This window comes from Haemaphysalis longicornis, unplaced genomic scaffold (genome assembly GCF_048455015.1).
Source record: "Haemaphysalis longicornis isolate Haplotype H1 unplaced genomic scaffold, Haemaphysalis longicornis Haplotype H1 scaffold_5, whole genome shotgun sequence".
NCBI classification, from domain to species: Eukaryota; Metazoa; Arthropoda; class Arachnida; order Ixodida; family Ixodidae; genus Haemaphysalis; species Haemaphysalis longicornis.
The window spans coordinates 12,052,779-12,079,409 of NW_027526385.1; the positions used below are offsets into that span (position 1 = coordinate 12,052,779).

Below are 26,631 nucleotides of genomic sequence, written 5' to 3' on the forward strand. Positions count from 1 at the left end.
TTTCTAGAACCAATCACAGTACTTGATTCAAGTGACGTATTTGGCCCGACACTGATGGCGGCGTCCGGCTCCCAAATGCAAAAGAAAACGGCCGCCCGACGCAGACTCGCGTGTCTGACCGACAAGTCGGATCCGACATGTCGGATCCGGCTTGTCGGACTCAAAAGAAACCAGGCTTTAAGCCCGTTTTCTTTTGAGTCCGACAAGTCGGATCCAACATGTCGGGTCCGACTTGTCGGTCCGACACGCGAGTCTGTGTCGGGCGGCCATTTTCTTTTGCATTCGGGAGCCGGACGCCGCCAGCAGTGTCGGGCCAAACACGTCACTTGAATAGAATATTGTGATTGGTTCGTCCGACCTTATAGTACTTTTTGTTTACGCTCAAACAGCTATTGTGGTAATTTGAGAAAATTTGAGTTTATTTCCCTCAGCATGGCGCATACGTTGATCTCGCTAGACTTAATCAGCCAGCAGCCGTAACGTTTATGTAGACGCAAGCGCAATGGAGAGCTTCCTATAAACCGTGCATGCCCGGCGATGCTGCAGCTTGGCTCGGGTTATGAAGCGGCGACGGCGCAAAATATATTCTTCCCGTTTTTCCGAATATCATGCGGCAAGACTGTTCTTTGAAGCATAACCGCTCTCCCAGCGATGTAACATTCGTCCACGTACGTAGCAGCGCTCTATGATTACGCAGAAACAAGCTCTCGATAGTTCAGCGCATGCATCGCATTCTGATACGGTGCGCACGGGCTGTCTATTTGCGTCGTTGCGACAAATGTTAGCGCTTCTTTCGTCAACTGCAATGAGTGCTGGTATTTTAAATTCTGTGACGCAGGGTACAAAATTTTGGTATGGGAATATCGGCAGCATAGTTGTTACCTTAACATCATGTCCGCATCTCTTAAACACATATTTACGTACTCAGTTTGCGATTACTCGCCTGTGGAACTACGGCAGCCAGCGATCGCATTTAGTCACTCGCAAAAACCGGAATAGTTCCACCGACCGGCGCCGCGGTGTTTTCTTTTCTTAGTTTTTTTTTTAATGGCGATGCCGGCTTTGATCTTTGTGTTCTACAACGAGATTACCTTTTCTGGACGACTGTACGAAGGCTCCCATCCAGGTCAACAGTTTTACTTAGTAAATAACTTCCACAGAAAACACAGCTAGGCACATTTAACGCTTTGCTGCATGTTTCAAGTACATTTGTTTACAGTTATTTATGCTGATTCCGACACTACAGATTTTGTTTGCAAATTAGCACAGGGTTAGAACCTGGTCCGGGGTTTGTAAAAACAGGCGTCCATACACGTCTGCATATGCTGGCCATATACCAGAACGCATGAGCGATTCATACAGCAGAATGGAAGTTTTTTTTTATCCCTCACTGGAGCAGGCCAGTCCCACCACCTGCACTTACTGGGGGGTAACAGCCGTCTGGCCAAATTAATTTCAAAAAATTAATTCACATACTGCCTCCCACCCTCCCCGCTCCTTTCTTGCAGCCTGGGTTACTGCTTGTTCATCGGATTGGAGTGACTAGCTGACATTTTCCTCCTACTTCTAATGGTCCCCATGGTAGTGCCCTTGGTCTTTCCTTTAAATTTTCTGTAATGAATTATTTCAATTGTAAATGAGCCTAGACAGATTTCGCTATATATTGGCAATTTCACTATTTCTTATAATATCCCCTCCTGGAGTCATGTGTGGGCTACGGGGTTAAAACCGGATGACTGCAGTCTCCCTTCATATCGTCAACAAAAATAATCCACTCACACTTTTTTACCCTTTTTCAGGAAAACTTGCCCGAAGCTCAGAAATGTACTCGTCTAGCTATTGTATAAACTATACTTGAGCTGAAGTCATATAAAAAACAATCTTTCCTCATCTTGTCGTGAAGTCGGTTTAATAAAGCATAAACTCACCAATACTCCAGCAAAAGTTAGATTATTTTTGTACCCTACTTTAATTTGATAGAAACTTCAGTATGCCTGCACAGTCTCAGACCCCTATAGAGGAAATAATATCGAATTGGTTGAAAAGGCTCTAAGAAAGGCTGTTGACTTTATTTATTCTAAATATAATCGCACAAATTCTCTTTGTGAGATCATGTAAGCTTATGGGATTCGAACATTAGTCAAGGAGAAAGTTTTTGCATCTTACGTTTCTTCACTGTTCAGAATTCTAACTATGGTCGCACGGATTCTCTTAACGAGCTCATGCAAACTGGTGCGATTGAAGCACTAGGGAAAAAAGAAGTCTCAATGCCTTAAATTTTTTGTTGTTGTTTTGCTACAAACTTGGCCTAGATACAAGACCACGACATACTTCAAAATAATATTCATCATTACCATTTTCATTCTTTCACTCGTTATACACACCGGTCGAGATTTTTTTTTCCCACATGTATTATCGACTGGAAAATTACACCTGAACATATGTCTTGATTAATTTGAATAAATAGAAGCAAATGTTTAGTTTATTTTAACCTTTTGTTCTTTCTCATTGCTGCCACGTGTAGTATCCTGAACTGCTGGTATCTCTGATCTTGTTCACACCTTTATGCCCCTCCTTCTTGGGCCTCTGGTTCGCAGTATGCACTTCAATAAAAATTTAAAAAATTAGTGACAAGGGCAGCTCGAGGTGCTGAAGAAAAATTGGCCCCACACTAATTGCAGAAGACTCACGGCAGAACACGACGTGTATACCCCACACAAAATAAAACTCGCCGATGAAATTTTATTTCAAAACAAGACAGCTATGCACAAAAACAGATAGGCCCCAGAGATTTATAGATACATGAATTAATAAGCCTTAGTTATAAACAAAGCTGGCTACGTTTTGTTAAGAGCAGTGATGCCTCAATGAGTTACCAAGATCTAGTTCATTTCCGTAATTTCCACTTATAACGCGGTCTTCTGTTTTGAAATGAAGCCTTTTTCGGCCAAAGTTAGGCAAGTAAAGGCACAGCAAAAAGAGTTCCTTTGTTTAATGCTACCAAACGTACTAAGTATTACAGACTTGAAACACACAAGGTTAAGTGAACAACACTACATACAACAATAAGTTAAGTTTATGCAGACTTGGAAAAAAAAAAAGATCAGCACTAGATGACGCTAAACTGCAGCACGGTTTATTGACATTTCATCGATAGGCACACAACTCGTAATGATCAAGTAGTCTCATGCATGTTGAACCCTTTCATTTTGCACCATTCATATTTTTCTTCTCCTGGGTTCCCTAAATATAAATTAATACTTGAGCATCATCACATACACTATGTTCTTGCAATCAGTAAAAATTCTATGCATTCAACATCAATAAAATGGCTTAGAGAGAGAGAGAGAATAACTTTAATGGAGACCAGCGATGTTAGCCGAGCCGTCGGGCTGGCTTGGTACGCTAAATGAGAGAAGAAAAAAAAAATGTGAAGATGAAAAGATGTCTTTTGATGCGGCCAAAATTTTCAATCGCAAAACTTTGTCCAGTTCTGTGCTCTGAAGAAACTCCAAAAGAGCTTTGATTGCACGTGCAGCCTGACTGGGACCCAACCATAAAGGCAAAAAGCAAAAATGCTCATGTCGAGATTTTGGCATATTTTAAAGATATTCAGGAGGTCAAAATTAATACAGAGTGCTTTAATACAACGCACCTCATAGTCCAAGTGTAGCTTTGGTGCATTAAACCCCACAATCAATCAAATCAATGTAACCAGTTGAGAGGTAGAAAACACAGTTCATTTGCAGCGCCTTGCTTTATCTTTTTGCAAAAACACGTGCCCGCTGCCAATAAAGCTGCAAGTTACTATAATGCCAATACCATCAAAGTACTCCTCATAAAATCAAACGCTCTTACAATCACAGCTAAAACAGTCAGCTTCCGACCGTTATAGCGCCCTTTTCCACTTCTCCCTACGCTTGGCGCCAGACAGAAGACAAAAGTGCTACACCCGTTCATTTGTGCTTCTCCACCTGGAATGGCAGGTCGACACACAGCCCAATCTAGGCATTCTCGAGCTCAGGACACCTGTCGGTTACTTTATGCACAAAGCGCAAGCACATGAGTTAGTGCAACAGGGATGGTGTAGTGGAAGAACCACGCAAGGCAGACCGAGGCCATTGCTGCATGAAATGGGGCTGAAAGCTGTAATTGTGCGGGAGCCTTCCAGATGATGATAGTGATGTTAGATAAATGATTTGGGAAATGAATACTGAAGACATTAGCTCCACAAATGGCGTTGCTTGCTGCGTCAGATAGGGTGAACACAGTAAATGAAAAAAAAATGTGGAAAGAGTACGTAGAAACAATGAATAAGAGGGAGAATGAAATAAATCAGGAACATTTGAAAAAATGGCAGTAGTTGGATAACAGATCTCAGGATCTTAAGTTATAGAACGTCGACCAATCTAGAGCCTTTGTCCTAGCGCAGTGTCAGCATGACTGCTACAGTTCACAAAAGTGATTCAGTTCTGAAAAGTTTTTTCGTAGCAATCGCACAAGAGTTCTTTTCGCTGTTTCGTGTTGGGTTGCATGCTGCGTGCAGTAGCACAAGAGATGACACATGTTCTCTTTCATAGAGTAAGGGCGTTCTGCATTATGCAGCCCGTCCAGCCTCTGCATAAGCGTTTTGGAAGAGGGTGTTCACTTTGTGGAGTGATTTTTTTAGTTTATTTTCTGATCTTCTGCTGTTGAATGAAGCTAGACCCTCAGGCAAGTGGAGAAAAGGCTGAAAGTTGGTACACATAAAAACTGAGTGGAAGAAAAATGAGAAGTGAGCAAATGGTGTGTTAAAGCCAAGAAAACCTCGATGTCATTAGCAATGGTCTTGACCGCCACCGCCTTTGACACTTCTGAAACCTCTACCAGTTGGTATACAGTTGTTCATTTATTTTTAAGTGTGATAGTATGACCGCGTGTTAAGCTTTTTTGCGCAACTTCAGCGCCATGCAAAAAGTCAACGAAAGATTGATTTGATTGATTGATTGTGGGAGTTTAACGCGCCGACGCAACGCAGGCGATGAGGCGCGCCGTAGTGGAGGGCTCCGGATTAATTTTGACCACCTGGGGATCTTTAACGTGCGCCGAAATCTCGTACACACGGGCGTTTTTGCTTTTCGCCTCCATCAGAAAAGCGGCCGCCGCGGCCGGGAATCGAACCCGCGACCTCGTGCTCAGCAGCGCAACGCCTTAGCCACTGAGCCACCGCGGCGGGTAGTCAACGAAAGAGGGCATGCCATGCAGTGAAGCTAGAAAATTTGAATGCCATGCGGCAAAGCCAACTTTTACTGCTCAATTATTCCCAAATTTTCAATACTCGAAAACATTCAGCACTTTGAATGATAAAAGTGCACTGCAAATCGAATAGCAAACAGCATTCGCAAAGTGTTTGAAATTTCAGAAATTTCCACGCCTCTATTGTATTTTTCTGTGTTTGGCGGGACCATCAAATAAATGGATGGACATTAGAAGAAGGAGCTTCCTTGGAAGCCAATGTCACTATACCACTGGATAAGGCACTTTCTAAACTTCCCAGAATTGTGTCAGGACTACCGACGCTGTGATCAGAAACTACGACCAGCTAGGGATAGCAAAACTTACGGAAAGTACGAGTGAAGCTGATGCCGTTTACTACATGCTGCACTAGGCTGTTGCACGTTACTCTCCCAAGCTTCAGATGGTTTTTGACGTTTCATCGCACAGTAACTCACCGAAATATTTCAACAACTTTGAAAGTGGACTGAACCTGACCTCCGATTTAGTCAGTCTATCGGTGTATGCAATGGGCTTTCGAATGCGGGGTGGTGCTATTTGCTTAGCTGCACCGATGCCATCTGCACGGTTGCATTTTGCCGCATGGGCCGCGGCGTTCCTGATGTGAAATGTGGTTCGCAGTGTGGTGTTGGCAAGAACGTTCATGTGGACAGCGTTTTTTTTTTTCGAGCGATTTGTGGATTTGCGAATGCCTTGTTACAAGTAGTAGTCAGCATTGTTTTTGCGTCGAAATTCCAGACTGTGCTGTGCACGCTTGCTACAACCGAAGATCCGAAGCAGGCCGCATGGCAAAAGCAAGCATGTCGCTCTTTTTTTTTTTTTTGCTGCTTCGGAGCCAAGGATAGAGCAACGCTTGACGACAGTCCGCCTTCATGCTACGAATTTACAATGAAGTTATCGATAATGGGACTAATCAGTACTGAATCTGTTGCACCTGTTTCGTTCCAAGTGGAAACGACGGGCCTTGAAGCTTTCACCTCACACTTTGTCACATGCTTGAAACATTGCGCAGTGCTCTCTGCACCGCTGTCCGCACCTGTCTAACCGTTGGACAGGCGCTGATAACGTAGTCCACTTTGCACTATCTCCGTGTGATCCCCATGCATTGATTTTCTTATTTTTGGGTTGCTTCAAAGGACCGTGTCTCGAGTTAGGAAAATTTTCACCCAAAGCTGCAACAATATTTGATATGGTGGCGGCGTGCGGGACGAGGCACTGGCTTTACCGAGCCACCCAGGCATGCTGCGCGCTTCTTGGGGAGTGCGAGATACGGTGAGGTGCTCTGGCAACAGTGTTCTGGTGTGTTGAACGTATGACTGACGTCTACCTAAGCTCCCAATGATGGTGAGCAATTACGCAGAGGTTCTGGGTGGAAGCAATCGCGACATATGTATATAAAATTAGGTTCAGCCACGTCGACAAAGATTCGACCGATAGTTTTCAAGTGCTTTTTTTTTACTTGAGCATGTGCAAGGTATGAGGTGAAAGCTTTGACGGCCGTCGTCTCCACCTCAAATAAAATGGGCACGCCTGATTCGGTACTGATTAAACCCATCATCGATAGCTTCTTTGCGAATTCGTTGCCTGAAGTCAGATCGTCTTCAAGCACTGCTCTAGCTACTGCTTCAAAACAGAAAAAAAAAAGCGAAACGCTTGCTTTTGTTGTGCGGCCTGCTTTCGGATCTGCGGTTGCAGAAGTGTGCACAGCACAGTCCGAAATTTCGAAAAAAAAAGAATGCTGACTACTCCTTGTGACAAGGCATTCGCAAACCCACGCGAACGTTCTTACCAACACCACGCCACAAACCACGTTTTGCATCGGTAAACATGCTGCCTGCACGGCAGAATGCAACTGTGGATATGGTGTCGGGGCTGTCGTGTAGGTAGCATTGCTGCACGGCCAAAAGCCCAGTGCATACACCCTATTGCTGAACTCCCGAAGACACCAAGTGGCGCAAGGGTTGGATATCAAACAAACATTATTAAAGGTTGGCATAAAACCGGTGGACAAAGCTGCATTGCGTTTCCTGTGGTTTCAAGCAATACCAAAACCGGGTGTACCACTTTCACCAGTTTTGACTTGCTGTATGACCCGCATCCCTTTCAGAGTGATGGCTAACCCATTTCTACTTCCCGAAATGCTTCAACACCACTTAAACAAAGAGCAGTACCCTCAAACTGTGAGACATACACGGATGACGTGCTCACAGGAGCTGGAAGCGAGAAAGCTGCCGTGAAGCTGTACAAAAATGCCACTGAAATGTTTGAAGCAGTAAAATGCTATTCCAGTGATTTCAACGTGACTTCCGGGCTACCATGCATCTCGGTTATTTGTCGGGTGTGCTGAAGGTTTTGCGACGTACGTGGGACCCGTGTGCCGACCACTTAACATTCTCTCTATGTATGGATTGTATTCATGGCATAGAACCATTCACAAATTGGCCCATGCTACAAACAACGGCGTGGATATGTGACCCACTAGGGCGCAACGTGAAAACTTGGAAGTGTTGGTAAGCATGTTGAACCCTAGCGTAAACGACATGACAAAGCAGCGCTTCGTGTGTCCTGTTGCTATCGTATTGCGTCTTGTCATTTGCGCTGCGGTTCAACATGAACCACTGGGAAGGGAGGGGGAGGGGGGGCTTTATTTTTTCATTGTCCATGCCAAGGTCCTGTTCCACGAAGTGTGGCGTAAAAACATCGACTTCAACACGCTACCTACCAACAGCACGGCGGCCTGGAAGGTAGCTAGACGGACTCCCTATCTCCCTGAGGTTCAAGTACCCCGGTACTACAGGTCGCAAACAAATGGAGGGAGGACGGACTGCTTTCACATTTCTGCTGATACCCGTCCAATGCCATATGAGGCAGTTGCCTACCTCACCCTGGAGGGGAAAACGGTACAAGATCGACAACTCTGGTAAGCAAACAAAGGGTTGCACCAGGCAAGGAAATTACACTGGCGAGACTGGAACTGACGGCATGCCTGCTCGCTGGTCGATTGTGTGGCTATATTTTGGAAGCCCTCAAGCAACAGCCATCAAACATCTACCTACGGACAGATTCAACAACAGCACTCTATTGGATTCATGAAGATGTTGGCCGCTGGAAGCAGTTCACACGCAACTGAGTCACTAAAATTCAACGCCTCGCGAACAAGTGCGTATGTAGACATTATCCGGGACGAGAAAATCTAGCTCGCGACATCCCAGCCATGCAGCTGGCCAAAAACGCACAGTAGCGGAGCAAAGCACTGTGGATTTGTCCCGCATTCATATTGGGAATGAGTGGTTCCGAAAGCGATATACGATGAAATTGAACTAGGGGAAAGGAAGAAAACAAGATCATTGCCAGCGGCAACATCGCCACCTACTGAGTCGGGCGTGATCGATCTGGAACACTACGGCAAAATCTTAAAGCTAATCAGAGTCACAGCTCGGGTTTTTTCAGTTCATCGCCAGAACCAAACAACAAAGCAGCAAATTGGGACCCCTCATATCCGACGAGCTTAATCAAGCTGAACGATACTGGATATGTTGGGAGCAAAAAGGGATTCTCAAAAGAAGTCACGTGTGCCGCCCACAGAACACGAATTACCCCCAACTCCGCTTTCAGAATGTTCACTGATGATTGACAGTGCTGGCATTTTAATAAAGAGTTCAGGGAAGACCACAACACTGCCAACTTTGGTGTGGCTTAAAGCAAACAACTATAACAAAAGCGTAAATGGGCATTTGAAAAGGTTTATGATAGAAACCATTTTGTGAACCCGGTGTGTAAACACTACTCACAGGAATATGTCATGACTGCATGATTACATTACAATAACCATGTGCTTCATTAGTAAAGGCACTTTTTCGGATAGTGGTGCATGGAAGCTTTACCTAGCGCATATATGCGGCATACGTAAACAAGCAACAGCTGCAAGTGAAATGACCACGAAAACTAGTCCCAAACGGAAGCAGCATCTCGCATGAAGCACACATCACGTAACCAGGCAGTGCTGAACGCGAAAAAAAAAGCACAGCCTGGACACACACTGCAGTTGCTGCACAAAGCACACTTGCCACCACATCACGCGGCCACTAGAATAGGCGAACTAGCGGAGCACTCACGACGCTGGTTTGGGAACGCTGCAGTCCACCAGCGGCACTAAAGCACTGGGAACACCCTCACATTTCAAAACGCACAAACACCGCCACACATCGCAACCAACTGCGCAGATATACAACGGGAAAGTTATGTAAAAGGTGCACCCCTCGGTTGCGATGTGTTTCTTGCAGTATCGGAGCTAGCGGCGCCGCAGCTTCACAGACACACATTCAACTCCGGGAGAACTGCGACGCACCACACACGGCTGATCGCGAGAGCCGAACTTCGACACATCAAACAGATAACAGCACGGCGTACACACTTGATATGAAAAACTTGCACTGTACACAAGCGCTGACCACCACTGCGCGTTGCTTTCACTCACAGTGACCATATTTTGAACGTTTTCGATGATCCAAGCGCGGAGACAGACCTTGACAGCTTGGAGCGCGCGAGAGCGGGGCCACGATGAATTTGGACTTATCAATCGTCTCGCGCTAGCGATGAGCGCGACGAGCGTATCTCTACACACTTGATAGAGAACGAAAACACGGCGCACCACTCTGCAGACGCTGGTACTGGTGCCTTTTCTGCCTCGGCTCCACACAAAGCGCGACCATTTGAAGTAGACGAACGATAAACGCGTATCGCAGTACCGACTGAGGACCGGGGTGGTCTGTCGTAACTTCTGCAAGTCGTTGTCGTTTTTGATATCACAATCAAGTTGTGCGACGTACACCGTCCCCGCAGGTCGCCGCCGCCATGTTGCCGAAGGCCGATGGGCGGAGCCAACTCCAGCCGGACGGCCCAGCCGGACGGCTCCAGCCGGACAATTCGCTCGCCGAGCGAATTCGACCTCGGCGTCCAACTTGGCCCGACAGGGCCCCCCCGACAGAGCACGACAGGCCCAGCCGGACCATGTTGTGCTCTGTCGGACTCAAAAGAAAACGGGCTTTATATCCTTGACTCATTCAACCGTCGGCCACAGGTGCGCCCTCTCCCCCGCGTCCTCCTCGCGTTCTCTCCGCTCGGAACACCCTCTCTCGCCGCGTTCGGTTCGCGTTCATGTGGTGGCACGATTTCGGCGCTATAACACTCTCTCGCGAAGGGCATTGGATTCGATTGGATTGGATTGGATTGGCTTGGCTTGGCTTGGCTTGGCTTGCTTGGCTTGGATTGGATTTGGATTGGGTTGGATTAAAGTGGATTGTGTTGGATTGTGTTGCGTCATAGCCGCGCCACGTTGCGTCGTAGCCTCTCCACGTTGCGTAATAGCCGCGGCAGGGGGTTCACGGCACGTTTCACGTTTCACCATCGACTTCATCGACAATGTCTACGCTGGAAGACAACAATTACAACAACAACAACCAATACGTAATCCATAAGACTTGCAGGCACGCCCCCCGCGGAAATGCTCTGCATTTGATTGTGCCCCTCGCGAGGGGGATGTTTTGATTTTTTTTTGGTTGCCCCGCCGCGCACCGAGAGAGTCGACAGGGCTCCGGGGTGCAATCCCAAGATACATCGCGAACGACGACGTCCTCCGCCATCTGCTGCAGCGACGGCGCATCGACGCACTCGTGTGAAGGCGGAAGTAGCTGTATATTGTTGCTTACAAGGATGACTTGCTTGCGAATTCATCGGGCAACGATGCGACAGGCTCCGGACTGGCGGTAACAACGGCCAGAGATTATAAATGTGGACGCGAACTTTGTGTGCTGCAAAGAATTGGCTGCATGCATTGCCAGCCAGTTAAAGATTTGCATTCGATTTGTTCGATCGCATTATCACGAACAGCCACTGGAGTGTCTAGACCATGAAGACCTACATGCTTTGCTGTAGAAGAAGGGCGTAACAAAACAGAAGGTGAGAAGCAGCTTGTATGTAGCTGTTTAGTAGAAGCGCTGGATGTACGTTGTCGCGCATGTGTGACCGGTAGGGGTTGTGTGTACATGTAATCACTGATCTTCAATAAATATCACTTTCTAGTAGTGCTGCGTCATGTTACGCTGATTTATTGCCACTTGGGAACGTTTTTATGAGTTGCTTCCTTCTCTTAAGAGATGGCGCTTGGGTAGAACCGCTGAGTTCGTCCTCGATCAACGCTCCATGCCGGTGCGCACCGTCATGGGGCACTGCGCACCACGCTGGTTTTGGGGGCAACCCCGGTGCGTGTTTATCTAGGACGCTATAAGACAATTGGGCATTGATGCCTGAGCATTCGCATTTCATGAGTTCTTCGGCCCCCGCCATTCATTAGGCGGTGGCAGGATAAGGGTGCCTCGACTGATTTCACCGATGTAGAAAATAAAACCCTCATTGAAGCCTCCCGTAAAGTCCGGTGTTTAACCGATTTTCACCAAGGTTGATACGCAACAGGAACAAAGGCAACATGGTTGTGCGACGGCCAGAAGTTAGGCCTAACGTCATGCTTTGAGGTCAAACGCCTCCAGGCCTATACAGGCAGTTAGACTTGCAATGAGTATGACGTTGGTTGAGCCGTCGGAAGGCCCAACTTGAAGGTGCCGTAAAGTTAGAGCTAACGTCGCTAACCAGTACCCATTGCAAAAAGTTCTCATTGTAAATCAAGGTGTGGGCTGCGGTTGAGAGGTTAGGTCCTAAAAACAAAAGGTGTAAGCTGTGGCGCATATCCAACTGTTGGTGCTCTTAGTTCTCTGAAATGATACGTACCCGCAAACCTTCGGGGCTGTATTGAACAGCGCTTTTATGTATAAATACTGTTAAAGCGCGTGTTGCTATGCAAACGCTGCTAAACCCGGTGCATGCTGGGAATTGTTCCAATATATGAATGAATCAATCAATTCCTTTGAATCGAATCACTAGGAGGGTCAACCACGAGAAATCGGCGCCGATACTGTGCGGGAACTCTGAAGCCTTGAAAAGTATTGCGCATACCCTAAGAGTATCGCGGACGAACTTTTTCGTGATCTTCAGAAGTTAGGAGTCCCCATGCTCATGCTACATCGGAGGACATTATTTTTTCTAGGGACCACATAATTGTGCGAAGAGATGTGTCTCATCTCCTACTGGGATTCTTGCAGTCCACAGGACTAAGTGAGATGTGGTGGCATTGTGTGTCTCCGTTATAATAGGACTAAGTGAAGTGTGATGAATTTGCGAGTCTGTGATATCGTATTGGGGACGATTAGGCGGAGCAATTGCCGACAGCTATGCAAGGCTAAGCCCGCCTCATTCAAAAGCACATACATACATGCATATCGGTACACCGAGTAGGAGGATCGTGTATTGACTCCACACGATCTTGAGTGGTCGAATCAGCCGAACAGTGAGTCTTTTTTTTTCAGAGAACTACACGCATCTTCTCGCAAACTTCACCTTCGAACGCCGCCTGACTGCGTCCATCGTGAACACGTACATTCCCAGCGGTCTGGTGGTGGTGCTGTCGTGGCTGTCCTTCTGGCTTGATGTGCACGCCGTCCAAGGGCGCATCACCCTCGGCGTCACCGCCATACTCACGCTCACCACGCAGGTATGTCTTAGGCAAATATCCTCACAACCTACAAGCGTGGCACCAACCGCAATAAAAAAAAATTACGCCCATCTTCCCCCGAGGGAACCCTGATGTGATGCGACGCATCAGGGGGGAACGTTTGGACTGACGCTGGTATTGGATTGCGTCAGTCCACTCGCTGAAGGGACTGTCGCTTCCATCACGTCTTCATCGGAAGATCTTGCACAGAGGTATAGTCAAGCAAAGTCAAGTCAAGTGCGAGAGCGAGCGCTGGACTGATCCGGCACCGTGCGCTCCCCCGCTTATATTCCCGCTTTTGAAAGGAGAGGAGCCGGGAGGGGGGGGGGAGGGATTCGCGCGCATGCGCACACATGCGCGCACCCAGAGCAGCGAAGCGCACACGCGCAGCTGTTGTTATGATAATGAGACGGAGTGAGAGTGCGCACACATGGCGCACCCCGAGCAGCGAAGCGCACACGAGCAACTGTTATGATAATGAGACGGAATGAGAGTGTTGCGCACAGCTGTCGGAGAGAAAAACGGAGGAGAGTTGCGCATGTGCAGTGAGCGTGCGGACAACGCCGCGACGACGACGACGACGACGACGGCAACGTAGGGACATACCGAGAGCAAGAGATGCCTCGCATCTAAAAAAATTCGGCAGCCTAAACTGAGAGTGCCAAAATCGCTGTGGTTTGCGGTGAAACCTCTCGTTCCCGACCGTACAGGGAAGGAAAATGGCTCGTGTCCTAGCGGGGCATTCGCAGAGAAGCTAGTTACGGTTAATTTACGGAAGTGCCTATTCTGTGGACAAGTGGATGATGATCGTGAACACAGGATAATGTGCAGCATTTTTCAGTGGACGAGACCGCAGGTTTATTCTGCGCACCGTGCCGGGGCATAGTTGATCCTTGTTTGTATAAAGCAAAATAAACGATACCAATCCACGCTTCCTTACATAAATAATGCGTAGAATCGACTTGAAAGAACCGGTTACCGCAGAAAATGAAGGCAGCTTCCACTAACGCTAAAGTGGAATCTTCACGAATACCATGAAGGTTTAAGTCCGTGATTGCAGCCAATTTGCTTCTACTTCGCTTCCGCGACGACCTTACTCCATCATTGTTCATAAAAGTGTGAGGTTCTTGCACTTCACTTTGAAGTTATAATCATTTGCCGTAAGCTATGACGTGTCTTTCTCGTTTCGAGCAAGTGTTGCCTCGATTACGCTGAACGTTGGAGTCCTTCTTGTTCCAAGGAAGTGTTCCCATGACTACGGCGACCACTGGAGTTTTTTTTTTGCCCATCCTGACGATCTACTTAAGTGGGTATGCTTGGCTTGACAAGCGTGCGCAGGGGACGCTGGGTGGTCGCCGCGAGGCCTGCACTCACGTGGGAGTGCTCGGCAATTTCTTGCTATGCTAAGGCGGTGGACACGGAAATTTACAATTTCCTAAACAGCTTCGATGTTATAAAAGGAAAAACTACATAACTGGTTGGACTAGAACCCAGGGTGTTAGTGCCGGAAACCCTAGACTCTACCACTGCGCCACGGAAGCTGTTGGACAAACCCCTTTTAGCTCAAAGCAGAACAAAATCCTGAGGTTCAGACCACAGAATAAAGATGAACTATATTTTGTGGCCTGATCCACGGAAGAGGTAGTGCGTTAATTTATAGCCGCTCACTACTCGAGTTGGCGTGAACCCCGCTACAGAACCAGCATTGGTGACTAGATGGGGTATGTCGGTGTCGTGGAAATAACGAATGAACACACAGCGATCTCGTGCTCACCGTAGTCTATATGGTACCTGTCGGGCGCTTCGACGCACAAACTGGCGCGGGCCCTGGGACGAGCAGCGCACAAATGAAATGCACGTGTCGCGCGGCGCCTTGAAACGCCGCGCATTCCGAGGAAGTCCGCGCCTGCTCGCACCAGATGTCTTAACCGCCACCACATGGGATGGCCACCGACGAAGACGACTGGCTTTTCCTTCTTCCCCGGCCGTCAGCGGCAGGAGGAAGGGAAGATGAGACGAGAGAGACGCGGTCCGGGGGCAGGAGAGCTCGGCCCGTCGTCTTCGGGCTCCGCACGAGTCCTGTTTCTTAGCCGCCCGCCGGGCTGTAAATAAATGTGCAGTTTTTGTATCGGAGGCTGAGTTTGTCGGTTGAGGATACCCGGGGTCAGATCCTCAGCGCTACTGCGGCTTGGAGGAGAAGCCCCGGGGAAAAGAACACCCACGAAGTTAACTGGCGCAGTCGGCAGGATCTTCAACAGCGATGACTCAGCCAGCCGGCGGGCAAGACAGGCCCTCGACGGACGGTGCTCGTCGAGAAATCGCGGTCTGCTGAACGAGATCGGCGGGAGCAGCGAGCTCGCCAGCCTGGCGGAGAAGCGGCTCGATCGGCGCTCAACGGACTTCTCAACGGCGACCGAGGGAATCTCTGCGGCATGCTGAGCGGCGGAGAAGCAGCTTGACCAGCGGTCAGTGGAGTCACCAGCAGCCCACTGATTGAGGAACGGCTGGAGCAGTGAGTGAGCTGGCCACGGCAGAAGGCGGTGACTTCTAGTGTCGCGTGCGGACGCCTCATCGGAAGGAGCCGGATCACCCCTGCAGCCCCGAGAAGGAGAACGCAGCCGGCGCCGCGTGGATACGGATAGCCACCTCGACGGATCCAGCCCATCACCACAAGCACCGAACTATGCAGGTCAGTGCCTCTCTTGATCCTGGGTGCGTGGCTCACCATGGCATGTAGGGGGTGCTTCATGAGCAGCCCCGAGATAATGGCGGACGGTTAGCTAGGTATGGTGAGATGGAGCTGACTGTGAGGGTTGACGAGGCAGCGAGCGTCAGAATTACGTCAGCCATATCGTTCGCTGAGCAGAGGGCGCTATTGCAGGCGAAGTTGAGAATCGCTGAGGCAGAGTTAGCGGCGGAACGTTCCAAGAGGGAACGCTTTAAGAGAGCTAACAATGTTTCTGCCTCACCGATTGCTCAACGAGTAATGTTAAGCGCTGAGGTAGAGAGTGGACTGGGGTGCGCCAGTACGCCGAAAGATGTGCGAGGTGGAACCCATTCATTGGGCGTGCGTGAGCGTCTTGTTTCGCGGGATCCGGCACGATTAGAGTTGCGCGGGAAAGGCGAAGATAGGATAGTGGCGCACGTTCCTTCGTGGGCGCTCAGATTTTCTGCAAGCAGGGAGCAGGATAGTGAAGGATCCCGCGTAGAAAGCTTCACCGAAATGAAGGTGGAGGTGAAGGAAGGAGTTACGCGCGAGGCTGCATGGGGAAATGACAGGCAGGAAAGGGTGAATGAGAGTGTGCGCATGCCCGTGAAGAAGCTGATGGCAAGAGAGACAGGCTCCGCTGCGTCGCATGTTCGTGTTCATGTTGCCGATGAGCCCCTCACTGCTCCTTGCGTCACACAACGGTGTGTGGTAGAGAACGTCGCTTTGTGCTTGAACGGTGGTTCAACAGCGGCCGAACGTGAGGGTTCGCACACAATGAAGAGGAGCAACTATGCAGTTGTTAAATCAACCGTTCTGAAGAGGCTGGGGCTGGCTTCAGTTAAGCGTGTCGCCGCCTTCGGAGACAGAGAACGTTCTGGGAGCGTGGGCGAGCGGCCAGTTGCTTTGCAGGATGCAGCAGCACGGGAATCGCGCGAGGAATCGGATGCAGTTGGTGTTGCGGGCACTGCATCTAGTGTTTCTGGAGGTCCCCAAATGTCGAGACCCGAAAATGTGACTGCCATGGGGAGCTCCAACGAATTGAAAGAGGAAAGTGTAAATCAGTGTACGGTTGCTTATGTAATGCAACCCCAGGCAGTTGCAGGTAGGACTGCAGGCGTAGCTGAACAGACAGTCAGTGTCAGCGGTAATGTGACCGCTAAGCAGCCCTTTGCTGCTTACGCTGACCAACGGTGCGTTGGGCAGCACGGCGCTCCGAGCGCAGAAGCGGCCGATCCCGAGGGTTCGCCCAGAAAGAGGCGAAAGCGTCGGTCAGCTTCACCTGAGTGCAGCTTGGTTGCAACGCATGCCGTCCAGCCAGCACCGGTGCCTTCTCGAGCGAGAAAGCAAGGAGGAGAGGGGCCCCTGATACTGTTGTGTGAGGGTGTGCGGCGCATGGCAAGGGCGTTTTCGGACGACGACGGCCGGTGCGTACCGCCTTTTAAAGGCCGTTCGCTCTGAATGAGCTAGATGAGGATTGTGGCTATTTTTCATGGTGACCTGTAGCCAGGGTCAAGGGGCACTGGCCATGCTGGTTGTTGTATTGGCAATTGAAGGACCGAGGGTGCACCTGCGAAAAATGTGTGTGGTGTGTGAAACATTCCTGAAGTTATGTTTCACAGTGGCGGTGGAGGTGTCGGGCGCTTCGACGCACGAACTGGCGGGGGCCCTGGGACGAGCAGCGCACAAATGAAATGCACGTGTCGCGCGGCGCCTTGAAACGCCGCGCATTCCGAGGAAGTCCGCGCCTGCTCGCACCAGATGTCTTAACCGCCACCACATGGGATGGCCACCGACGAAGACGACTGGCTTTTCCTTCTTCCCCGGACGTCAGCGGCAGGAGGAAGGGAAGATGAGACGAGAGAGACGCGGTCCGGGCGCAGGAGAGCTCGGCCCGTCGTCTTCGGGCTCCGCACGAGTCCTGTTTCTTAGCCGCCCGCCGGGCTGTAAATAAATGTGCAGTTTTTGTATCGGAGGCTGGGTTTGTCGGTTGAGGATACCCGGGGTCAGATCCTCAGCGCTACGGCGGCTTGGAGGAGAAGCCCCGGGGAAAAGAACATCACGAAGATAACTGCACCCAAAGCTACACACGCGAGAAGGTCGCGTGAAAGACCAAAACAACTTGTTATACCCTGCTTGAGCTGGACTTACGCTGCGTACGTTTCAAGCAATTGCGAGTAGGATGTGTGTGACGCTTCTACAGAGTTTCGCTGGCCATCGTCTTCGAACGAGTCCTCAGTTGGTTTTTAGAAAAGCGGAAAATACGCTGAAGTTTTTAGTCCAAAGTCAGCCGTGCGCTATCTTTCAAATTCATACACCATAATCGTCACCATGGTGTGCTGTGACCTAGTGACAAGGTAAAATTTTACGCGATGAAAGAATCTTAAGGCAAGGGAAATCTTTCAATTCGAAGCTGATTTACTGACCGATTTCGGCCTAACTGCGGAGTTTATTCTCGGCGGGGGTCACCAGTGAGCGACAGCAAATTTCGCAGGAAAGGAGCATGTACTATACACATGGCCTGTTGCTGTGCATTTTCAATAAATATTAAGACAACGGGCATCGAAGGGGAAGAAGCGTTTTTAAAGGGGCAACGAACAAAAAACACAAATTTGGTTCATGAAAAAGCCTGCTTAGTCCAAATAACAAGTATAACAATCATATTGCAAACTTGAAAAAAAAATTAATGCCGTTCCAATCAATATGAAAGCTGGCGGAAGTGCAGAGCAGTGATTCGCCATAATGGGCTCACTGCTGCCACACAATGCATTTCAAATTTCCCGCCTTCGTAGTGGTCGCGCGCTCCCTACCTGAAGCTGCGCCAGCGGGAGCTCTATTCTTTTTCAGCTTGCTTTAATTTCGTATGCTGGAGCTGTTTTGCGTCATTTAGAGCGCGTAATTTTTTTCTTGCATGCTGGAGCCTTTCTGCGCCATTTCGAGCTGACAAATTTTTTCTTGCGTGACTGGAGCCTTCTTGCGGCATTCAGAACGCGCCATTGTTTTCTTGCGGGGCCGCTTTTTTTTTCGCTTACTATTTTAAAAACCAACGCAACGCGCGTTCCTAACTGGATGAACGGGGGGCTGCCGGTTATATACGCAGATTTTGCTTGGCGTGTACCTGCAGTTTTCTTTGCGCTAAACAACTGGGAGATGTATGAGAAGAGCCAGCGGTTCACGAGGTTCGAACGGTCATGACAAGTTAAACCGCGTGGTTTTCGAAGCCTCGGCGTGACCCCCTGACGACGGTACACCAGGCTCTACTTGGATCAGTTATCTCGCTGCGCTGCTGATTTCGGCAGCCGCATCGACCGTTAGCGAGCTACGACTACCGGGCGAGCCCAAAAAGTGCTCTTAACCTAATGATGCAATTATTACTGAAAAAAGACGGAGTAGTGGTGATTCTTCAGCCGTTTCTAACGGTTTCTCTATGACTTCACAGAATATTGCTCGCGCGGTAGGCGGCCGCGAACCTAAGCCGCCGCGAGGAAAGTTCACTGGACGATTTCAGTAAGGCCTCTGGTTACTCTAGAAAACACGCTGATAACTGCGTGTTTAGGGCTACCCCCAATAGTGTCACCCTTTCTAGAGCAAAATATTAAAAGTTTTGAGTGTTTATTGTGTTCTTTTGGTAAAGAATGTCTTTCGCGGCTGGAACGGGTCTGCGGGTTGAGAGAAAGGCTAGTTTTAGGGGCGAAGTCCCTTAGGGGGCTAGGGCTGTTGGCGTCTCCTGTCGTCGTCGTAATCATCGTCTTATGAAGTCATGGTATTAAAACACCGGGAAACTCGTTCACTCTTCGCCATAGGACGTAACGCGTACTAAAAAAGCACCGGGACACTCGTTTACGTCACGCGCTGGAGCTCTTCGTAAACGGGTACCAAAAAAAAAAAAGCCGGCACACTCGTTTACGCCTCGCGCTAGATTGCTTGGTGCTTCAAAGACAAGAGGCTTTTACATCAAATCTGCATACCTGTAAACGCCAACAGTCTCATCTCCGTTGGCGAAAACACCAAAGCGCCAACAGTACACTTATACACCGCACGCTTCGCTCCGCACCAGGATTCACGTTAGTGAAGATGGCCCGAGACTTTTAGCTGCGGAGTACCTTAGGACCGCACAATGTCCGTCCGCGTCCGTGCGCATAGCATTTACAATCGCAAAAAATCACACAGGCACCGGCATGATTCGAGCCTGTGTCTGGTAGACCAGACAGAGTTAGCGTCAGTCATCTTACCCATTGGACTACGACTGTGAGTTAGCACCCGAGAGTCAAACGGCTTACTCCCTCACCTGTAACAGTGCGGAGTACCTTAGGACCTCCCAATGTCCGCCCGCGTCCATCCGTGCGCACACAACTATCAAGCGAAAGTCAAGCGAAATTCGATTTGAGCCGTGAATTGCAGTTTCATTTCGGGAATAACCAAGGTGCAATTCACGGCTCAAATAGAATGACGGTCGGTACGACAATCAGGTGTCACTCGGGGCGCAACTTGGATTTCATTTCGAGTCACCGTACTCCGCACCCTCGCCATCATCCACGCAATGGATATGCTGCCATTTTCAAACTGACCACAGTCGCATTTTGTCTTCGTGGCCGCTTTAAAGCGTGAGAACGAACCGTGGACGAGGTCATCGTGCCGTTAGCACTCAGCCGCATCACATTGTGACCCCCAGGTGGTGCAGTCCCGTACCGCGCTTCCACCCGTCGACTACGTGAAGGCCGTCGACATCTGGCTATTCGCCTGCCTCATTAGCGTCTTCGCTTCGCTGCTCGAGTATGCTGTGGCGTACCAATACGTCAAATCTACACGCATCGTGAGTATTTCGGCATCGACTGACACCCCACTTTGTGCGTTTTCTTTCTCTATAGCTTGCATTAGCATATGGCACCTGATATCTTACGTGTATGAACTTTTACGCCGGCTACATCTAGGTTATGAGACGAGTCGCCAAAAGCTTTGAACAATTAAAGGGTGCATGGGCTTTAAAGGGTGGATGTCGCTGTAAGAGGTACTTTTCTTTACTTTTCGTGGTATTAAATGTCTTACAAAAAAGGCTTGCTTGAAAAAAGCTCCGTATGCTTAAAGGAGCCATGAAGACAAAATGCAAGTTTGGTTTATTAGAAAGACTGCTTAGTCACGATAACAATGATACCAATATCATCGCAATCTTCGAGCAAATAGCGGAGATATGAAAGAGAACGTGTGAAGCAGTCGCGACCTCCTAGCCAATTTCCCGCAACTTTTCTATGACGTCACGGAACATTGTTTGTGCGATTGGCGGCCGCCTAACTGACTTGTCGCGACGAAAGATGACTGGACGCCTGTAATGGGGCCTCTAGGTCCATTTGACCGCATCACTTGAATGCTAACGTGCAGTTAACGCACTCAAAATTACGTTTTATTGTTGGCCCTTATGACGTCATTCTTGCTCATACACGTCACTGTGGCGCAAAATTGGCAAGTTTTTAAATACTTCTTGCATTATTTCGGTAAAAAAACATCTTTCTTGGCTCTAATGGAGCTGAATGAGATACGGAATCCTAGTTTTTTCAAATTAAACGAAGTTGTATTTTCTCTTCATGGCTCCTTTAAATCTGGTGTCTAGTTTTCATAACCTTGTAAAAATAAACCATAATTCAGTCCCGCCCTTTCCGCCACTTTAAAGTAATTCTGTTCGCAGCACAATATGCAGTTACGTATTAAAATTAACGGGTATTTTTGTCGCTGAACCAACACCCGGGCTTCAAGGTGCGCCATAATGGAAGGCTCCTGATTAATTTCGATGGTGTAGAAATATTTAGCGTGTTCCAGAAAAAAAAAAACGACGCATCATTTAGACTTTTGCGAATAAACGTAGCTATACCAAAGCTGAGCCGACGTCGCTAACTGGCAGTCATTCGCGCCTAAAATGTCTTTCTGTGGACGCAGTGTTATTCGTGACGCTTGGTGCAGGGCTTCCAAGGCGATGGCGGTATGTCCGAAGAGGACATAACAGAAAACGACCTCTTGGGATCGGCCGACTCCATGGGATCGAGCGTGTCCCAGCGAACGCTACCAGCAACAGCTCCGGCCAGGCTGCCCGACCTTCTGCAGCAGCCTCATAGGATCTTCGCCCTGTTCGCAAAGTTCAAATTCTTGAGCGTCACCAGCTCGAACGTCTTCGACAGCGTTTCCCGGGCCGTGTTTCCATCGGCGTTCATCCTCTTCATGATCGCGTACTGGGCTCACTATCTACCTGGCAAACTTCGATACTAGAGAGCGACAAAATATTCTGAGACAACGAAAAAACTTCGGTCACTTTGACCGCCAGGATTATCTGCCAAAATATGGTGCTCGAGAAAAATTCACTTTGTGTACATTTTGTATCACGTTACCATCTGAAGACTGTCGCCAACAGGACCAATCTAAGTCAAAGAATACTTCGACTTACTTTTAACCGGAGTTTTCGAAATGATCACTGTATGTGGCTGTGAAGCTCAATGTGTCGATTGTTAGAACGTGAGAAGTTTAGTCATCACTTCCTAGTTATACTTCCAGGCCTCCATATGCGTTTTTAAGTATACGTTAGCTGATACTAAATAGGTCACGTGGAGGCGCTTGTATAGTACGGTGGGGCTAAGGGCTTTTTATAGAGGTAATGACATCACCGCAGTGCTTATGGGACGTACACAATGTCCAATAGAGGATAAACGCTGCCACCAATGTTGTTTTGAGTTACAAGAAATCTTAGGTTGATGGGTGTAGAACATACGCCCTCTAATCGAGCAGACGTGATGGTGAGCCGACTTGTAGTTATATGGTGAGACTGCAGGAAATAAGCGCGCCTCTTCTTTGTAAACTGGGATAGACGAACCGGTTACTGGCTGGTTGTCGAGTTTGCGGAGAGCGGTTGACAGGTGCAGTCTCTGCGTCGCAAACCGGGCACAGTGACATAAGAGGTGTTCTATTGTCCCGTCCGTTGCGCACACGTCACAAGCAGGCTGTTCAAATTTCAAGGGCGCGCCCGCGAAAGTTCAACAAAAACTTTAACAACAGATGACCAGAAGGTCGAACAAGGTTTCTGCGTTCAGAGTCTTAGAAAGTTCTAAGCATCCACCTAATTTTAACTAACAAGGAAAGGCATCAGTTTTCTTGCGAGACACGAGGCGTCTTCCTGCACTAGGGAAAATTTGTCTTTTCACCGTACAGCAGATGCACTGAAGGGGACGGGAACGGGAGCAATCAGATTTACGAGTTTGCATGCCATGGTTTGCATTCGTAGCGTCGCCGTGTTTGTGCTCGAATCACTTCAGCTCAATTTCTTCGCTGAAGAGCGCAGGTTAAGTCAGCCGCACTTTTGTGTGCGTGCTGTGGTATGTTCAACTTGTGGACATACTTAGTAATGTACTTAGAAATACGTTGAATGGCAATGCATAAAGAGTGATTTGTGAACAAGGATTTCGGGCACCTCTTCAAACAAATCAACGACGAATAAAATGTTTCTATATATCGAGTATTGTTCTTTCAAATTCATAGCCATTACACTTCCATTGAAATAAGGGAAACTCCCTCACACATTCAGCAAAGAAAATTGCCATTATTTCAGAAACTAATATTATTACGTAGCTATGACTACTTGAATACCCCCTCAACGTGTTCGCGCTTCTTGCCGCCAGTACATCGCCGCTCCGCCTAATTTGAAGGGAAGATACGAAGTTTCTTTAAACCAAACTCAACAGCAAATACCGTCGTTGCAAATATTTATCCTGCCTTCTGGTAGAAATATTGAACTGCGTCATTGTAACGTACGGAATTGTAAGCGTTCACCCACAAAGGAAGAAAATTTCTGCTGTTGCACCTCCCCTAGAGATGAAACAAGGGCATTTGATTACATTTGAATTAAACTCTTGTGAATTAACGTTGGATTTTTGCTTTACAATTAACGATCTCGAGTTTTTCGCCAGCCTATGTGTTCAAGTCTTGCGCTTAGACTCTAATTAAACTACTTCATGCTACTTCCAAATACACAGTTTCAAAATTGGTGTTATGACCACGAGTGATCATTGAGTTTAGACTCGAATAGATGCACTCGCAAAAGTGACAGTCGCCCTGAATGCAGCGCTAAAGCCAGCGATAATAATTTATTCAATCCCTAAAGACAGCTCCGAAAACCCCACGCCGTGGTTCAGCGGCTGCTGAGAGCAAGGGCGCGAGTTCCGCAGGGGGTGTTTTAGAGCGCAGCTTCTAAGTGCTCGGTCCTGTGGTTTCGCAGTGTCCCTCGCTGTCGGCCTCGTTGTAACCGCGACAACGTAGAGAACACCAATGATAGAGCGAGGACGAAAGCGGAGGTGGAGAGTATGGAGAACGTGTGTGAGGGAGCGCGGTATACCGAGGGTGCCGCGCGACACGTGCTCCGCGGCAGCCACATCTTACGAGATAACGCCAGAGTAGCGAGCGCAATCGTGCGTTCGCCGGTGACGCAATCACTTCCTAAGATGAAGAAAGTGCTGCCGGAGGAGAAGAAAAGCGCCGCCGATGCCACAATAAAGAGGCGTGCACCGCCGAAGCTGCAGCGATGCTCCAGCGTCGAGAAAACTGCAGTTCACGCTTTGCTCTGATTACACACTAGGGGGTATAGAATAGAATAGAATGGAATAGAATAGAATAGAATAGAATAGAATAGAATAGAATATAATTTTATTTCTTAATATAGAATAGAATAGAATTATGATCGTAATCATCAGCCAATTTTTTTTTCAGATGGGCTCGAAAAGAGGAAACACGTGTGTCCAGACTTCGGCGTGCGTTAAGGATCTGCAGGTGGTCCAAATCAACCAGGGGACCCACCACAATGATGCTGCTCCTCAGCCCAGACGATGCTTCGGGAAGTTAAGCTTCCAAAATTTGATTTCCTTTGCCCTTTACAAGCATCTACCACTAGCGTGTGTGCTTTTCCGAGAAACGCATTGCTAGAATGAAAAAGATTTATTCAGCTTATCGGGCATAGCTTATAAATATCAGTGCGTTAGCTGGGAACTTTGTGTTGATTATGTTGCTATTGCATATTGATTGATTGATTGTGGGGGTTTAACGCGCCGTAGTGGAGGGCTCCGGATTAAGTTTGACCACCTGGGAATATTGAACGTGCGCCGAAATCTCGTACACACGAGCGTTCTTGCATTTCGCCTCCATCAGAAAAGCGGCCGCCGCGGCCAGGAATCGAATCCGCGAACTCGTGCTCAGCAGCACAATGCCTTAGCCACCGAGCCACCGCGGTGGGTTATTGCCTCATTTCCCTCCAGCGTCCAATATTACCACAAGCTAGCACTACTTATAGCCGGAGGTTGACGCATACCATGCGTATACTGGAGGGACAGGAAAGAGAAGGGAGCGGTTGCTGTAGCGTTTCTATCCGCCCTTTACGCATGCTGTGGTTCCGGCAGTGCCTACTTTTCCGGGTGGCGATTTGACTCACGTATGGTGGCAGTACTGGTAATCACAGTAATTTCCGGCTATGCTAAAGCTATCAGCTGTCAACTGTAGATAACATTTTCTCGCTGCAGGCAGTTTGCAGAAAACCATTGGAAGTGTGAACAGTCAACTTATCAGTATTTTTGCCTCCCCGCCGCCAGGGAACGCGATGAAAATAAAAGCGCCCGACTCCTCTAGTCAAGGCTGTTGAGCCAGCGTACATTAACCTCAGCAGTCATCGTCCGCGTCGCTAAAGTCTGCGCTACACAGCTGTGAATACATTAATTGATTTTATCTAAATTTCCGGTCGCAGTGTTTACAGTTTTGCGGGATAGGAGAAACAGTAAAAAGGAAAGCACACACCACGTGCGTTTGCAAAGCTGGTCCGCACAACTGTTTTACATGCGTGATTCAGGTGGCGGGTGTTTTTAAGAGCGCGAAGTGGCAATTGTCGATCGTCGTTCGTGAACGAGGCCGCACCTGCAAATGCCGGGAGCAAGCAGGTTCATTGAACGAATCAGGAACCACGTTGAATGTGCACGTGGAAAAGGGCAACGGACACTTTCCCACTATGGTCTGTAGTGCGTTGTCACTTTGTAGCCTGCGCAATAAGTTGGATGGCGCTAACACGCGTTGCCTGTACAGGTAATGATTAGGGTCTCTAGTCTCAAGGCAGGCGAATGAGCATGTTGTGAAGAAGCAGTCAATCTCCTTGACTATCTAACATCAAAGAAAGCGATCACGCTGACGGGACAACGAAAAAGAACAGGCAAGAGAGGGTGAGGCAGTTTGACGAAGACTTAGCTGTCCCTACGGGGAGATAGTTTTGAGCTGAGCGTTTTTTATGTTGCGAGGGGTGCCCGGAGTGGAGGAATCACGGTCCTCGGATTGGTGACCATTCTTTAGCAAACGTACGACATAGGGAAAGAGGTGCGTTGCCAATATGTTCAGCGTCAGTGGGCTTTGAAGATAAGAAGGTGATGACATAAGATAAGGTAAGAGATTTGCAGATAAGAAGGCAGATAAGAAGGTTGAGAGCAGCAGTGAACGCACTTTGAGGAACCATTGATCACTAAAGTTGAGAATTTCGGTCCCCCCAAAAGGAACCTCCATAGAGATCCCGCTGCAGTCAGGTACGAAGAAAATACGCCTGCGTGGACAAGTTTTAGCTCTAGAAAAATGCATGTCTAGTGTAAGAGACTGTTTTTGGCGGAGCTGAGCGAAGTGCAACGGGGACTCAAGTTTGTGTGCATTTGTAAGTGATAGGCAACCTCGAGTGCGACTACTGCCTTGCGAGTATTCAGCGAAAGCTCAGTTGCAACCATGGGAGCCCATGGCGTCGCAGCTCCTACTTCGACGATACCGGAGCTAAAGGTGAAAACCTTGGAAGACATCGAAAGGATGGCGGTGGCAAAACTGGACCCTGGACCCCGGGCCTACTACACGATGGGCGCTGACCAGGAGCAGACGCTTGCCGAAAACAAGCTCGCCTTCAAGAGGTACGTTGCATGTTTCTCTAATCACGCTGCTCTAACAAGGGACGCTCAGGTTAGCTTCAGTCATCCTCCTCTCCAATCTTCGTTGGGATGAACGGTGT

At 48.6% G+C, this 26,631-nt stretch overlaps 2 protein-coding genes across 2 annotated transcripts in view; both read left to right on the forward strand.

Moving 5' to 3' along the window:
• The window catches only part of LOC144138933 (glycine receptor subunit alpha-2-like), a 53,460-nt gene extending 30,315 nt beyond the window's left edge, over positions 1–23,145 (forward strand). Inside the window, exons 7-9 of the mRNA XM_077671449.1 lie at positions 12,693–12,877; positions 20,257–20,397; positions 21,537–23,145. Coding sequence (XP_077527575.1) covers positions 12,693–12,877; positions 20,257–20,397; positions 21,537–21,839 — 629 coding nt within the window. The 3' untranslated portion in view covers positions 21,840–23,145. The remainder of the gene's footprint in view (positions 1–12,692; positions 12,878–20,256; positions 20,398–21,536) is intronic.
• Positions 23,146–24,332: 1,187 nt separating this feature from the next.
• Positions 24,333–26,631, forward strand: part of LOC144139049 (2-Hydroxyacid oxidase 1-like) — a 32,001-nt gene continuing 29,702 nt past the window's right edge. Inside the window, exon 1 of the mRNA XM_077671540.1 lies at positions 24,333–26,533. Coding sequence (XP_077527666.1) covers positions 26,358–26,533 — 176 coding nt within the window. The 5' untranslated portion in view covers positions 24,333–26,357. The remainder of the gene's footprint in view (positions 26,534–26,631) is intronic.